At 30.4% G+C, this 13,978-nt stretch overlaps 2 protein-coding genes and 1 long non-coding RNA gene across 3 annotated transcripts; 1 reads left to right on the forward strand and 2 right to left on the reverse strand.

Annotated features, from left to right (window-relative positions):
* Positions 1-4,876: 4,876 nt before the first annotated feature.
* On the reverse strand, positions 4,877-5,721 carry LOC119682349. The gene is made up of 2 exons (XM_038095764.1): positions 5,642-5,721; positions 4,877-5,559 (listed from the first exon to the last, which is right to left on the reverse strand). The coding sequence occupies exons 1-2, from the start codon at positions 5,678-5,680 to the stop codon at positions 4,882-4,884; spliced, it is 717 nt and encodes a 238-aa protein (XP_037951692.1). The 5' UTR covers positions 5,681-5,721; the 3' UTR covers positions 4,877-4,881.
* A 228-nt stretch (positions 5,722-5,949) lies between these two features.
* Positions 5,950-6,835, forward strand: LOC119682351. Its single transcript, XM_038095765.1, has 2 exons — positions 5,950-6,046; positions 6,112-6,835. Exons 1-2 carry the CDS (start codon positions 5,990-5,992, stop codon positions 6,727-6,729), a joined length of 675 nt encoding a protein of 224 aa, XP_037951693.1. The 5' UTR covers positions 5,950-5,989; the 3' UTR covers positions 6,730-6,835.
* Positions 6,836-9,099: 2,264 nt separating this feature from the next.
* On the reverse strand, positions 9,100-12,682 carry LOC119682352. The gene is made up of 4 exons (XR_005252577.1): positions 12,083-12,682; positions 10,123-10,355; positions 9,824-10,051; positions 9,100-9,645 (listed from the first exon to the last, which is right to left on the reverse strand). It is a non-coding gene; the product is annotated as an uncharacterized LOC119682352 (long non-coding RNA).
* Between the last annotated feature and the right edge of the window lie 1,296 nt (positions 12,683-13,978).

Raw genomic sequence — 13,978 nt, forward strand, 5'->3', positions numbered from 1 at the left:
TAAAAAAATTATACTCAATCGAAAATTTTGATTGAAATTTATATATAATCTTAATTAAAATCGTTATTTGTAATAATGCAATTATATACCAATAACTCACAATAATTGAAGAAAAGCAATATATTACTATCACATGCAGCATATTCATTTCGTAGTACAGCTGTAAAAATGTAGATGAGAAACAAAATATGTATTCATTTATGATTTACTGTGTGAATAGGTTTTCAGGAAAGCATATCAAACATTACGTTGAGTGAAGTGTGAATTAGTTGTGACATAAGAAATCAGCTGACTTTTTTAATTTAATCAACAAATAAATAGCACAAAAAGCAACAGACATGCTAAATACTTACATCAGCTGATATGAGATTAATGTGATGGTGACATCAAGAAACCATTCATTTTTGAATATTCCAATCAGATTTTATGCAAATTTAAATTCAACCTTATGTGAATTGTCGATTTTTTTTAAAAAATGTAAATGTAAATAACTTTTTGTTAAAAAATATCTCTGTAAATAGAAGTAACATAAATATCATAAACAATGAATTATGGTGGTAGCATATGGTGATAAATTAATATTTTCTTAATGAATTTTAATGAGTTAAAGCAAGTCTATTGAAATTTTCTTTCGGTGATAATTACTGTAAATATATTATTGTTAAGTATTACAACAATAATAATATTAATGAATACCAGTCCGAATTTCGAGCACGTCGCTCCTCAAACGGATTTCAATAAACTCAGTTGTATTGAGCAAGTTTTTTTTTGGTACACTACAGCCTGATACAGCTCAATACAGCTTATATTTCGTGATTTCTGAAAAGGTCAAGCAAGTCTCTCGTCTATTTATATTTTTTTTTATCTGGTGATAATCTTGTGCAATTCTTTTATAGTTGAGTCTTACGGTAATAATTATATTAGTGTATATGATCACAATGCTTTCACAACGGATTTGAGTAGAGACAGCTATTTGGATTAAATTTTGTTATAATGCTATAGTCCAAACTATCTTTCAACTCTATGCCAAGGTTTTACAACGTAAGTTTTTAAATTGATTATTATAACAAAAACGGCACATGCTATCTATAGTGGCAATTAGAAATTGTTTGCGCATGGAATGGGAAAGAAAAAAATAGGCGAGACGCCAATATTTATTAATAGTGTTCGTATACAAATTTGTGCAATTTGGAAGCCCGATGTTTCAAAAATTAATATATATTCACAAAGAGTTAGTGAGAAATGTTAAACACAGCTTATATCCAAAAAGTTTTACTAAAATCAGATACCAAATAGCTGTGTCTGGGAAGTCAGGATTAACACTCTACTTGTCACTGTTTGTGTTTGAAAAAATTACTGGGTACAGTTTTAAAATAAATAAGCAATATTTGTTCAATAAAAAAGTTTTTAAATAGGGATCATAAAATTCAGCATCTTATAATGATTCTTGACACTGTCACAGTAGTTTAGTTTTTTAGTTCCTTCGGAACTAGAAGGTTAATTTATGTGTTATGTTCAAATGATATTCACGTAAAGTCCGTTGTGATGTTTGACTGATTTTGTTTAGTCTGTATTATTTATGTGATTGGAATTTGTATTGCAGTGCCTATACACAATTTATTATGGAAGTGTACTGTTGTTATACCCCGCCGGGATTTGCTTATGTGACACCTTCGAGGGATGTTGAACGGCGCTTGGTTGTCTTCGACGAGTAGTTCCGGAACGTAGACCCAGCCGTTCTGGGAACCATGGAAGTCTACTATACATCATTAGATAGTATCTAGCATTGTTACTATTTCGTCACTTGAACGATGTTAATATCGACTTTTTTGTATTTATCTTCTACATTCATTTATAGTGAAGATATGTGAAGTAAAAGAAGTTTTCATTTCAAATTTTAATTAATACTACAAAAGTATGGAAACATAAATAGTTTGATTAAAATGTTAACATAAATTTGTTAAGTAATAAATATTTATCTTTAAGATAAATGTATTACACTACTCATTTGTTATACTGTTTTCTTCCTTGGTTTAGTAAAAATAATTGTCGATATATTTACTTTACTGAATTAAAATATAAAACTCAATTATTATTATTTAAGAATATTGTATAGATTTTATTTAAATTTGCACTTAAAAACCAAGACGTCTGAAAGTGTCTGTAATGCAAAACATGACCATTGGTGAGTGAAAGCCGCATAAAAGTATGCAACACATTTCATATTCAAAAAGTTGCAGAAAGCATATCAAAACCAAAAATTTAAATAAATGAAAAAGCTTAAGATAAAATGTTCGAATGTAGTGGTTTTCTGAGCACATGCAGCAAGCAATTACACACACATGCAAATACATGTGTACAAGTAGTAATACCAAAAATACAGGAAAATCTATACAAATAAATAATATGAACTTTACAATTTCCAGCCAAAGAAGCCAAGTAAACCATGAGTTACTTTTAATATTGTTTATATACACCTAAATGGTTGTGTGTGTGTGGCTTTGTGTTGGTGTTAGTGTTCCACTCATATGTGAAGTTTATGGTTTGTTGTGCCATCAAACAGAAGACTTTAAAGTGTTAACAAGTTTGCTTGCATCTTTATGGCTTGTAACCTTTTATAAATAAATAAAATTTTCACTTTTGACCAAAACTTCCTATTATATCTGGAGAAGGGGGAAATAGCAAGAAAGGGAATTTTACTTCTTCTACTTCTACTCTGCATTGTGGGGCTTATGAAGTTATGTTATTTCTAAGAAAACAATTTATTAAATTATTTTTGTCGGTGTTTGTTTGTGTTTGTGTTGTTGCAAGTGTGCTTTTAAGTGGTCCGTAAGGTTGGTTTAATTTATCTGAAATTTTTGTTTAATTTATTGTAAACTTTTAGGCAATTAAGCACTGCTTACAAGTAACTTTTAAATCATTGACATGAAAACAATCAATTTGTAAAAGGAGGATGTACTGATATGAAAATATTTATTTTACATTAAATTGATTAGAAAGTCAAATGCTTTGACATAAAAATACTTATGTTGAGTGCAATTTCATAAAAGCATACTTAAGTTCTATCTGCAATTTTTTGGTTAAGCTATAATAGTAATCAAAATTAAGTACGAATATAATAGTCATAAAAATTAAGTTCAAATATTTTTCATATAATGACACAGAATTAGCATATTTTGACTTAATATATATCAGGTTGGAGTGGCGACTTTGTGTTCTAAACCCACTTCAGCTCAAATAATGACTAATTATGATGCCAAAAATTAGCACTGTCTATACAGAGACCAAAAGGATTAATGAAAGTACCGTAGTACATCAGCTCATGACTCTACGGGACAAATCTTGGTCTCTAATTTTCAAGGATGATAGATCTGTCAGGTCGGTAACAAAATGGGCCACAAAGATTTTGAATTTTTTCCTCGCCTATGATGTACATTATCAGGAGGTGAAGTACAGGTTACTCATCCGCAAAGTCACAACCCTGAAAAAGCCATTATAGGATAGAACATGTTTCATAGTATGTCTTTCTAGTATGCACTGACCAGTTAGCGCTGATACCAAAGTGCTGAGCTGACTGGTTAGTTTCTGGTCTAATTTGGGTTAAGTCGGTACTTTGGATTATCTTGAAGTTTAAAGTTCAAAATATTTTACTTGGGGATCCAATGGTCGATAAGCAATTTTATTATGTAATAGCTTAGTTGATAGTTTACAGTGTTCAAGTTAACTGAGATTAGGGAGTAATTCGGGAATAATAATATTCATGTATTGGTGGCAAAAAGTAAATTAAAATGCAAATGTACTAACCGAACTAAGATTAAAAGCAACCTTACGGAATGCTACGGAATAAATACTGATCTCAGTAAAAAGCGTTACAAAGGTAACGCCACAGGTAAATAATTGTAATAGTAGTAGAATACAAATGGGAAATTATAGTTAACTGGGTGCTGCAATCTACACACTAGAAGCTACAATTAATGCGGAAAAAAAATTTTACTCAGGACAGCAGATATCGAAGTGATGGAATTGGTGACGATGCTAATAAGACTAGTGGACACCTATGTAAAAAAAGTTAAGTTTAACCAGATATATAGAAGCTGCATGGAAGAAGATAGAAGAGGTATAATTCAATATTAATAAATACATAGACACTCCACTATTAAATTTACGAACTAATCAGTCTTTATCCATGTCAAAAATCTTCATCCATGTCAAAAAATGGATGGTTGAAAATGGTATTTCAATCAGAAATGCAGAAGCTATAATGAGAAGGGGTACAATTGAATACTAATAAATATATGGATATTAAATTACAAAATCTAAACACTAATGAGACTTTTGGATATTCAAAACAAAGATCTTTCAAACCTTGTGTCCCTCTCGACGGCATAGAACTTAGTTTTGCATGTCTGAGTGTGTGGTAATAAAACGGCACCCACTTGGTGATGGTTTCTTTAAAAACCATGTATTTATATATGGAATTATCTTAGAAGCTCTGTAAATAGCAGCATTAATATTGCATTTCCTCTTTGTTGTGTTAGTTTTATCGTTTAAAATCCGAAAAAATCTAGTAAGCTTCCAATTGGTAACTGTTAAAAATACGTCTATGTTATATCGCTATTTGAAGATCTATTAGATCTTCTTATGTCCACAATACGATTTATATAAAATAAAAAAATTAATTTACTATAGATTTTAACTTCAATGTTTAAGGACTGCAATCTTAGTAAAAAGACTTTACGAAGTTAACAAAAAGATTTACTGTAGACAAAACACAAAAATTAATAAATAAAAATACAAAATTTGCTATTTAAATTATTTTAATTTAATTTCAAAAAAATTTTCAATCAAAAAATAATTATAATAAACTATTAACGTTTTTGCTTAAAATGTTCTCATGCAATTTTGTACTTTCTCATATACCAAATTGAATTCCTGTTGCAAATCATCAAAATCACGACAACTTTCCGCTGAAGACATTTCAGAATCAGCAAAAGATATATCAGATATAATATTCATACACCATTGTGTTGATTCAACAAGTTTTTGATCTATTTGACCAATTTTTGAAACAACACAGAGTGTAATGCCCTTTTGGTCACCGCGCCCTGACTTCAGCAGAGCCACATTACAGACTTTCGTAACATTTTTCAGTTCCATGGGTGCATTTTCTATATATTTTAGCTCTTCCTTGGTCAAGTTCTTAACTAATGCCTCAGCGGTGTTTAAGCTTAGCATACACCAATTGTACTTTTCTAAAATTTCGCGATTGAAATGCGCAATTTCACGTTCGTATTCCTTAATACAGGCATTCATTCCCGCCGGCCGTGAATTGGCATTCAATTCTTCCAATCTTTTTATTACCACACTATTGTAAAATTGTATTTTGGCCTCTGCCTCCTGAAGTTGTAGTAGAAAATCATCGTATTGGGTTATTGTCTCATTCCAGACTAATTGGGCGTTGTACTGTTCATCAGAAATGAGTAACTTTATAGCTTCATAGAGTGGACCATGTTTACGTAGCGCCAACTGTGAGAAGTTACTACTGGCTGCAGTGAGGTGCTGTTTAGTGAATTAATAAATTATTATAATTAAAATTGTTTAATTAATTTAATATTAATTCAAATACTCAATTTTAACTTACAATGAAAAAAAAAATTAAAAAAATCTTGTAGACTTTCATCTTTTATGCGCCTTCAAAAGAGCAGTTGAAGATAAAACGCCTAATAATAAACTGATTTTTGGTATTTTTTTGGCAAAATATTTGATTAAAAAACAATTAAATTAAATTCACTAAAAATAATTATTGTAATTGAATGTCTATATTCGGCGCAAGATCTACAAGATAAAATATGTTATCGACTTGTAAGGGAATGACTACTTTATCTTGGCAGTAGAGATAAGAGTCAATGGTGAGTCGTCATTTCATTGTGATATTTTCTACTATTTTGTGATTTGACAGCAATCGAAGTAGTAAAGTATTTAAAAACCTATGTCTCTGATGTGTACTTTTGTGGTTGTTTTGATAGTAACACTGTTTAGTCAACAGGTAAGATAATTTATCATATGCCGTTTGTATAGTATTCCAGCAATCAAAAATAATTTTCATTATAGCTAAAAGCAAATGATGTGCAGACAACTAACACAGGACCAGTTACAGGTGTCATGGAGAGCTTAGCTTACAATGTGGCTAGTATTACAGATGAACTAAATTTGGAATTGGGTTCTAAGATTGAACGTACGTCCAGCTCTTTACTTGGCAATATGGAAGTTGTAATAGCAAATGCAATGTCTGAGTTGTCTACACCAATCTATGAAGCTGATCAAAAACTAACGTCTGGTACTTGTGAGCTCGACTGGAGCATGAACGATTTACGAAAACGGATCGATGGTGAACTGCAGGAATGTACACAAGATATTAGTGAAATTATGCAAGCCTTTGAGAGCGATGCAGCCGGTATTACTAGCGCTTTACAAACGTTCATTGATGAAATCGTCAATTTACCCGTTGTCTGCAACATGCTTACCACATTCTCAAGCAGTACCAATTGCTTTGTCAATAGGATGGCCGATATTAATATTGAAATTGGTAAGCAGCTTAAAGTTGCTAGTAACACCCTGTTACGTACACGTCAACTTACTCAATCAAGTGTTGCTGCTGCTGAGAAGTGTACCAGTAACATGGTGGCGGGAACACAGCGTTTCTTAACAGAAGAGATGGCAAAATGTTGATTGATATGAGGTTTAAGATTTGCTTAAGAACATTGATTAATAAAAATCAAAACAATTAAAAATTTTAATTAATAATAAATGCATTTAGCAAATGAAAATAAAAGGGGCTGATTCCCTTTTAGTCTCTTTTTCATAAGACTGTTAGAGCAAATCTTAGGATTAAAGATAATTATTACTGCTTACCTCAAATATATAAAAGTTTTTTTGACTTATCACGTCTGTAATTCTAAGTCTATTTATTTATTTAATATTTCAATTGATACAGCATTAAAATAAGTTGGGCCTCTACTACATTATAGAGACACGACTTATATATATTACTCATAAAATGATTGGTATACTTCTATTAGCTGACATACAAGATTAAAAGGTTTTTAAACCTTTAAAATTAGTTTAAAGGTGCGTGAAAATATCTATCCTAGAAATATATTACCATATAATTCATATAGTATTAGTAATTATCAGAAAATAGTTTACTATAGTTTACTTATGAGATCAATTGTGCTATCCCTAAAGAGTCTATTTAGCTAATATGAAAAAATTTTACAAAAGCTATAGATGAGAAGCGAACTATTCCTGGAGTGACATATGCCGTGAATCAACTAACCGAATGCGATATAAAAAGATGGTAGAGGCCCTATGCTCCACTGGGAGATAAGGATAAGAGAGAGAGAGAGAGAGAGAGAGAGAGAAAGAGAAATAGATAAGCCTAAACATATTTCTTGGTTTAAGATTTAATAAATCTATAGTTCAATGAAAGTAGTATGGAGGTACTGGACTTGACTTTTTTGGTAGTTGTTAGCGACATTTATTGAGAATAGATTTTGTAGCCTTTCCGTTTGCCTCACTACCAAACAGTAGATATAATCTACCAATTGGTTTTTAGATGAATAGTCTCTATACTTACGAATATATTAAATTAGTTGTATTATTAATTATAGTAAATGACGAGACCAGTGCAGAGCTTAAGTCAAATTTAACTTTTAATATTAATAATTAAAATTGGAATATATTTATAAGGGCCTTGTTATACACAGATAGTCATGGTCACGTCACATATGAATTTGTTGTTTTCAATGTAATTAGATAACTGAGAATAAAAGATAGAGAGAAATTTCGATTAAAATTTAGTCACTCTGATAAGATTTTGTGGGCTTTGCCACCTTGCTCAAAAAAGTGTTGCTTAATATAATATCAGAATTTGCATCTTCTAGCAGTAAATATGTATATTTTTGTGCGGTTATGCTTTAATATTACCTTATAAAATTGAGAATAAAAGCATATAAAAATTGAGAGTTGAGATATGACGTCTTATAGAGTATACCTTTTGGTTATGACCAAAAAGAGCATAATATTTTAATGATCATTCATCATATAACTGTCTATATAGTTCTAGTCTAATTAGATAAGGCAAGAATTATATTATATTGACATGATTTCAAGTCAAAAGAAGTAGTTGCGCAAAAACACTGTACTGCTTACAACCATTTTTCAGATAATTAGACCAGCACTACTTTATGGGTCTGTCGCATATAGCAAAGCTGCCGACTATACTATCTAAAAGCTACAAGTTGCTCAAAGTCAGGTTCTTCGAAGGCTCTTCAAAGTACTATGGTACATCCGCACGAATGACATGCTAAGAGACCTTAGAATAGATTCGGTCAAAAAATACATAAGAGACAAAGCTCTGAAGCTATATGCGAAAACCGACAGGTTACCCTACTTAGCACTATCTAAGCTCAGAGTAATCACTAACCGCAATGGGCGGTACGCAGATCTTAGATCAATCATTGAATAATCACGAAGATTATCAGAAATACTCAAATTAGTCAGTGAGATGGGCGGAACTCTGCAGAATGCCTCCAGCTATCATAGAGTAAAAGTACCCAGATCCACTAACTCGGAAAAGGTTTAACATAACACGATGTCAATAAAGAAAAATACAAAGTTGGATTTTTTTCTTTACTTATAATTTTAATTCCAAAACAAATTTTTTTATAACATAATACACTGTAATTTTGTCCAAAATTCTTCTATGGAGTTTTCAATGGTGTTTTCGTTATATTCGTTATATCTTAAGTTTTAGTTTTTTCTAAAGTTAGTTTCATAAATTCTCTCATATATTTTGTTATAGCTCTTGTTTTCTGTGAAGTTGTTTTATCAAATTCTTTCATATATTTAGGTATAATCTATTTGGTTACTTCGGATAGATGTGTTGATGTGTTTTTTGCATATAATTTTCTTCAAAATATTTTTATTATAACATAATTACACTATTATAATAAACTGTAATTTTGTCCAATATTTTTGTTATGGGCAGTCCTTCGGTTTTTTATGTTTGTTTCAAAAATTTCTGTTACATTTTCAAATATATAGTTTCTGCAATATTCTAGAATATATTCTATATTCTCCAGAAACATTGTTCAATTTTTTATTTTCTTTTGTGTTCCTAAATAATTGATTAGCGTATACACACATCCTAGACGTCATATTGGAATATAGGTTTTGGGTTAAAAAAAGATTTGGCTCTAATACCGACACAGGAAAAGTTGACCGAACTATATAGGGCTTAAATTGGTTTTATATCTACGGAACAAATGCAAAACGAATCCGGTCGTCTTTGTTGTGGGTGTTGTGCACGCAATCCGAAAGATGTTGGAAATCGAGGTCGTGTTAAAGTTAATTAAATGGAATGGCATGGTAAATAATAGTTTATCTTAGTTCCAGACAAAAGCAAATTAATGCCGGTCAGATACATCTCGGAAATTGAAATCGTGAATAAGTCTCGGAGATAAATGTATTGCACAAATATCTCGTGCTAGTATTGGATGAATGCAAATGATAGCCGGTGGTTTGTATTGCATGGTCCTAGTGGCTGAAGAAATCCACGTTGTGGTTAAGCTATCAACCTGGTGCCTGGAAGTAAAAAAAATGCGAATACTTTGAGTTAGTATATACAAGAAACGTTGCTTATCAATATATGTTGCTGGGAATTTTTGTGTGAAATAAGCAGATACCATTTTTATAGTAAAGAAAGTAATCATTTTCTAAGCACGACTTAAATTTTTTATTGTAAGATCATAATTATATATACCTGCTAGAAATAACATCAGATATTCTTATGGCTGCAACTAGAGTTGTAAGCAAGTATCAACACCGACTTATTTCTAAAACTTGTCAAAGTTTAAACATCTTTTCTGTATTCAACATCCAATGGCATCAACCTTTTCCGATGCCATGCTTTCGTTGTCATAAATAATACAGTGGTTTACTCCTGTAATTGTACACTCCATCTTGAATCCAAATCTCTTCCAATTGTTCCCTTATTTTATTTTAATGATTAAATTTAGTAGATAAGAGACTTAAATATGATTTACTGTTGTAAATATTTACCTGCTATGGTGATGTAGATGATGTTTATACATTTTCAATTTCAAAATTAAATATCGGATATCCAACTTACAACCAACTCTAGTAATCATATTGGTTACACTAGTGATGCAAATGAGCTGCTCCGTCAGATGTTGTTTTTATACTCTCTCTATTTGATGAACGCCTGGTCAAAGATGTTTCAGGAAATAGAGAGAGTATAGTAAGCAGCATATATTACCACACCGTCCAAATCTCTACGAAAAGATAAAAAATTTATATATTTATGTTTGTTGCAATCTTGTCAGTATTATGTGTGAGGTAAAGATACAAATATGATAAAAACTATATATAGCAAAAGATACTAATTAATGCACAATAATAATATACACAATAAATTCATAAATCGTTAATATTTAAATAAATAAAATGTTTTGCAGTTTTTATGAGTTTTTATTACATTAAAACCCCATTTGCACAAGAAGCAAAGAAATTATCTATGTCCTTTATAATTGATAATATATGGATGATATATTAAAATAATATAATACATATATACAGAGTGTATCAATTGAATAAAAACTCTTTCGAATGGACATTTTTTTATATTTAAAATTAAGTTATATTGATTCCGAAAAACTGTTTTGTATTAATTTCGAATAAGGTCGTCTTATCGCTAATTATGGCTCTAACTTGATCGATACATGAGTCACACTCTCCACAAATCTAAAGCTACATAATTTTCATACATTTACTAAAAAGTATTCCTATCAACAAATCTGTATTTGATATAATTTAGTGCTAGTCTTAGCACTAAAAACTCCACAGTGAACGTGGAAACCATTGTACGGATCAAATAAAGTTCGAAGGATTGTCTTTAAATCATTATTGGTGGCTGTGTACTTGATGTGATGTGATGACTAGTGGAATGACCGATAAATTCTTACCGAAACCTTTGAGAGTCAAAGGTTTTATAATACTACCCAAAACTCGCAAACAATACCCTCATTAATCTAAAGGCGAAGGTTTAAAGACATCTAAGAAAAACAATCCGGTATTGGTGGTTTGTTAAAAATGAAAATAGGATAGATATTTTAACAATATTGTTAAAAGAAAATGTCAAAGCTTCTGAGTAATACTAATAAAATTGTATCGAGATGAATTTTCTAATTCAATTCGAAAAATGAATGCATTAATCACATACGAATATAAAACAACTTCCGGATGTGGTACACCTATGGGCCCAAAATGGAAGAATGAACTACAGTAGTTAGAATTGAAAGAACAAGATTCCAAAAACTCGTTGCCGTGGAAAAACATGCATTCCAGAGGAGAATTACGGTTTGATTTTATAGATCAAAGGATGTCAAAGCATATAGACTTTAGGTACCTACATATATATGTCCTAATTTAATTAAGCAACTCGAAGAACTATTATATTTTATCCAAAACAGGGCCCGGTATCTTCGATCAGAATATGCAGATTAGAGGTCAGTTATTGCTTAGTCTGATGAAGTCATAAACAATAATCCAGTCAAGGCGTAGAGAGGGGTTATGAAGAAACCTTGCAGTTAATACAGAGTAAAACTGTTCAAGTGTACTAACTCAACTAGCCTCAACATAATAAAATAGTGGACTGTATTATCATTAAGAATATCTTTTAAAATATGATAAAAACATTCAAGATTATTAAACTATCTTAATACCATTAGATTTTTAATCAAACTATTAAAAAAAAATTTAAAGAAAAAGGAAAAGAACTTTGAATTTAATACAAGGTTTAAGTTAGAGGTTTCAACGCATAGAGGGTAGTGCTTTAACTTGCTTTTTGATATTATACGCATAAACTATACAAATATATATACATATATATAATATTGTTGGTACGACACATTATATAACAAATATTATATATTATAATTATATATATTATATTATATGTATTATATTATATATATTATATATTGCATTTACATTTACTTACATTATTTTTGATCTATTTTGAACAAAGCTATAAGAAACTCAGTGATCATATGGGGATTGATATATCCTGATCTTTTCTGGCATTGAGAATTTAACGTTTTTGTGGCAGGATCGTCTGACAAATCTTCGGTTTGTACGTGTTTATCATATACCTCATATAGTAAGCAACTGTCAAGACCTTCATTTTTACCTGTTAAGAAAACCACACGTGCATTCGGGGGATGTGAAGACCTTGTTGCACAATAAGATGTTATTGCATTCTTTGTAAAAATTGTATTGGGCCTAAGTATTTCTTCATAGGTATTATCTTTTTCTCGCAAATGATTTTTAAAAGATTTCATGCTTTGACTACACCATGGTTTTAAGTTATGGACATACTTCTCATTGTTGACGCGTTTCGTTGTCTCAGTTATTATTTGGCCTCTAATGACTTCTAAGTTATCGCGGTAGTTTTTCTTTAGTATTGTGGACGTTATATGTTTTCTTAAATTCCGTAGTTTTTCCATATTCAATTAGACAAAATACAAGATATAAAAAAAAAATTTTGGATACAATTTTGACGTTTTCCCAAAAGTTTATTTTTAAACTTCTGAAAAATTGTTACAACATTCAAACCAAAAATTTTTTATCTGATTATAATAGTAAGACGATTTATCTTAACATTTAATTTATAACTTTGTGCGCTTGCTATGATTATTTTTTAATAGTATTAAAAATACTACCTATGAGTATATATATCTCTTATATAAATGATTAACGCTAACGTTCTATTTGTGCTATAAAGCATATAGACTCTACTATAGCTATGGTCTTTTCAATGTCTGTTGTAGATGGAATGATAGTTCTATTGTTAAAATATGGGATATTAACAATAATCGTCTATTAATCAAAGTTGGAATTCTCATTTGTTTGGCTCAGTCAATTTAAAAATCTTTTTTTTTTTAAAGGAAAGTATCGAAAGTCAGAGTGTGAGACTTTAATTCATTAAAAATACTTTTTGCGAATGATTGGAGACGATTATCACCGCAATATGGAAACTTTATTCAGTAATTATGGTGTAGAAATGTAGTCATGAGGCTTAATACCTAGAGGTCTAGGTTCATCTAGGGCCGCAAACATAGATGTGGCAGAGATGAACGGGGAGTTTGTGGAGCAGGTAAAGTGAATTAAACTGCCACAGTAAAATATAACTCCAGTTTTCGTTTCCAAATATACTCTTTTTCGATTTATATGATTTATATGATTTATGACCACCACTTGGATTAGGAGCATTTATTAAATGTAAATTTCAATCCATTGAAATGACTGATATTCTGATTTCTCGAATAGGGTCCTTAATATTCGCTGGAAATTTTTTTTAAATCACTTTCAAGACATGCTTTTTATAGGTTCAAGTCATGTACTGTTTATATTTATAAAAAAAACACTTCAATAAAATTTTATTAATTTCTTATTTTTAAAAGAATACTATATATTCATTGTTATATAAAAGATCCATTCGTTTCTAGAATATCCAGTTGTTTATGTCATAAGGTCCACATGTTTTCAGCATATTGTAGAAACTTGTGTGTAGCTTTATAAATGAAGGCGATCCTGCTTTTCATATCATTTACTGTTAACAATGCTTGAGATATATGAAATACTACAAACTTATTATATTATTGAGGTGCATGTATTTCAATGAAAATCAGATAACTCATTCATTGATAAGTCAAATATCTTACTTATTTGTGGGCTTGATATGAAATGTGTTGTATCAAAACCTAGCAACGGTTTGTTAGGTGAGGCCACCCACATATGTAAGTAAATAAACTTATATGTAAAATGTTAGACTACCTTTTATATGGGTTCCAGAACCCTGTGATGTCATGGATAATAATTTGGTTAATAACATAAA

The sequence above is a fragment of the Teleopsis dalmanni genome, chromosome 2, assembly GCF_002237135.1.
Source record: "Teleopsis dalmanni isolate 2A chromosome 2, ASM223713v2, whole genome shotgun sequence".
NCBI classification, from domain to species: domain Eukaryota; kingdom Metazoa; phylum Arthropoda; class Insecta; order Diptera; family Diopsidae; genus Teleopsis; species Teleopsis dalmanni.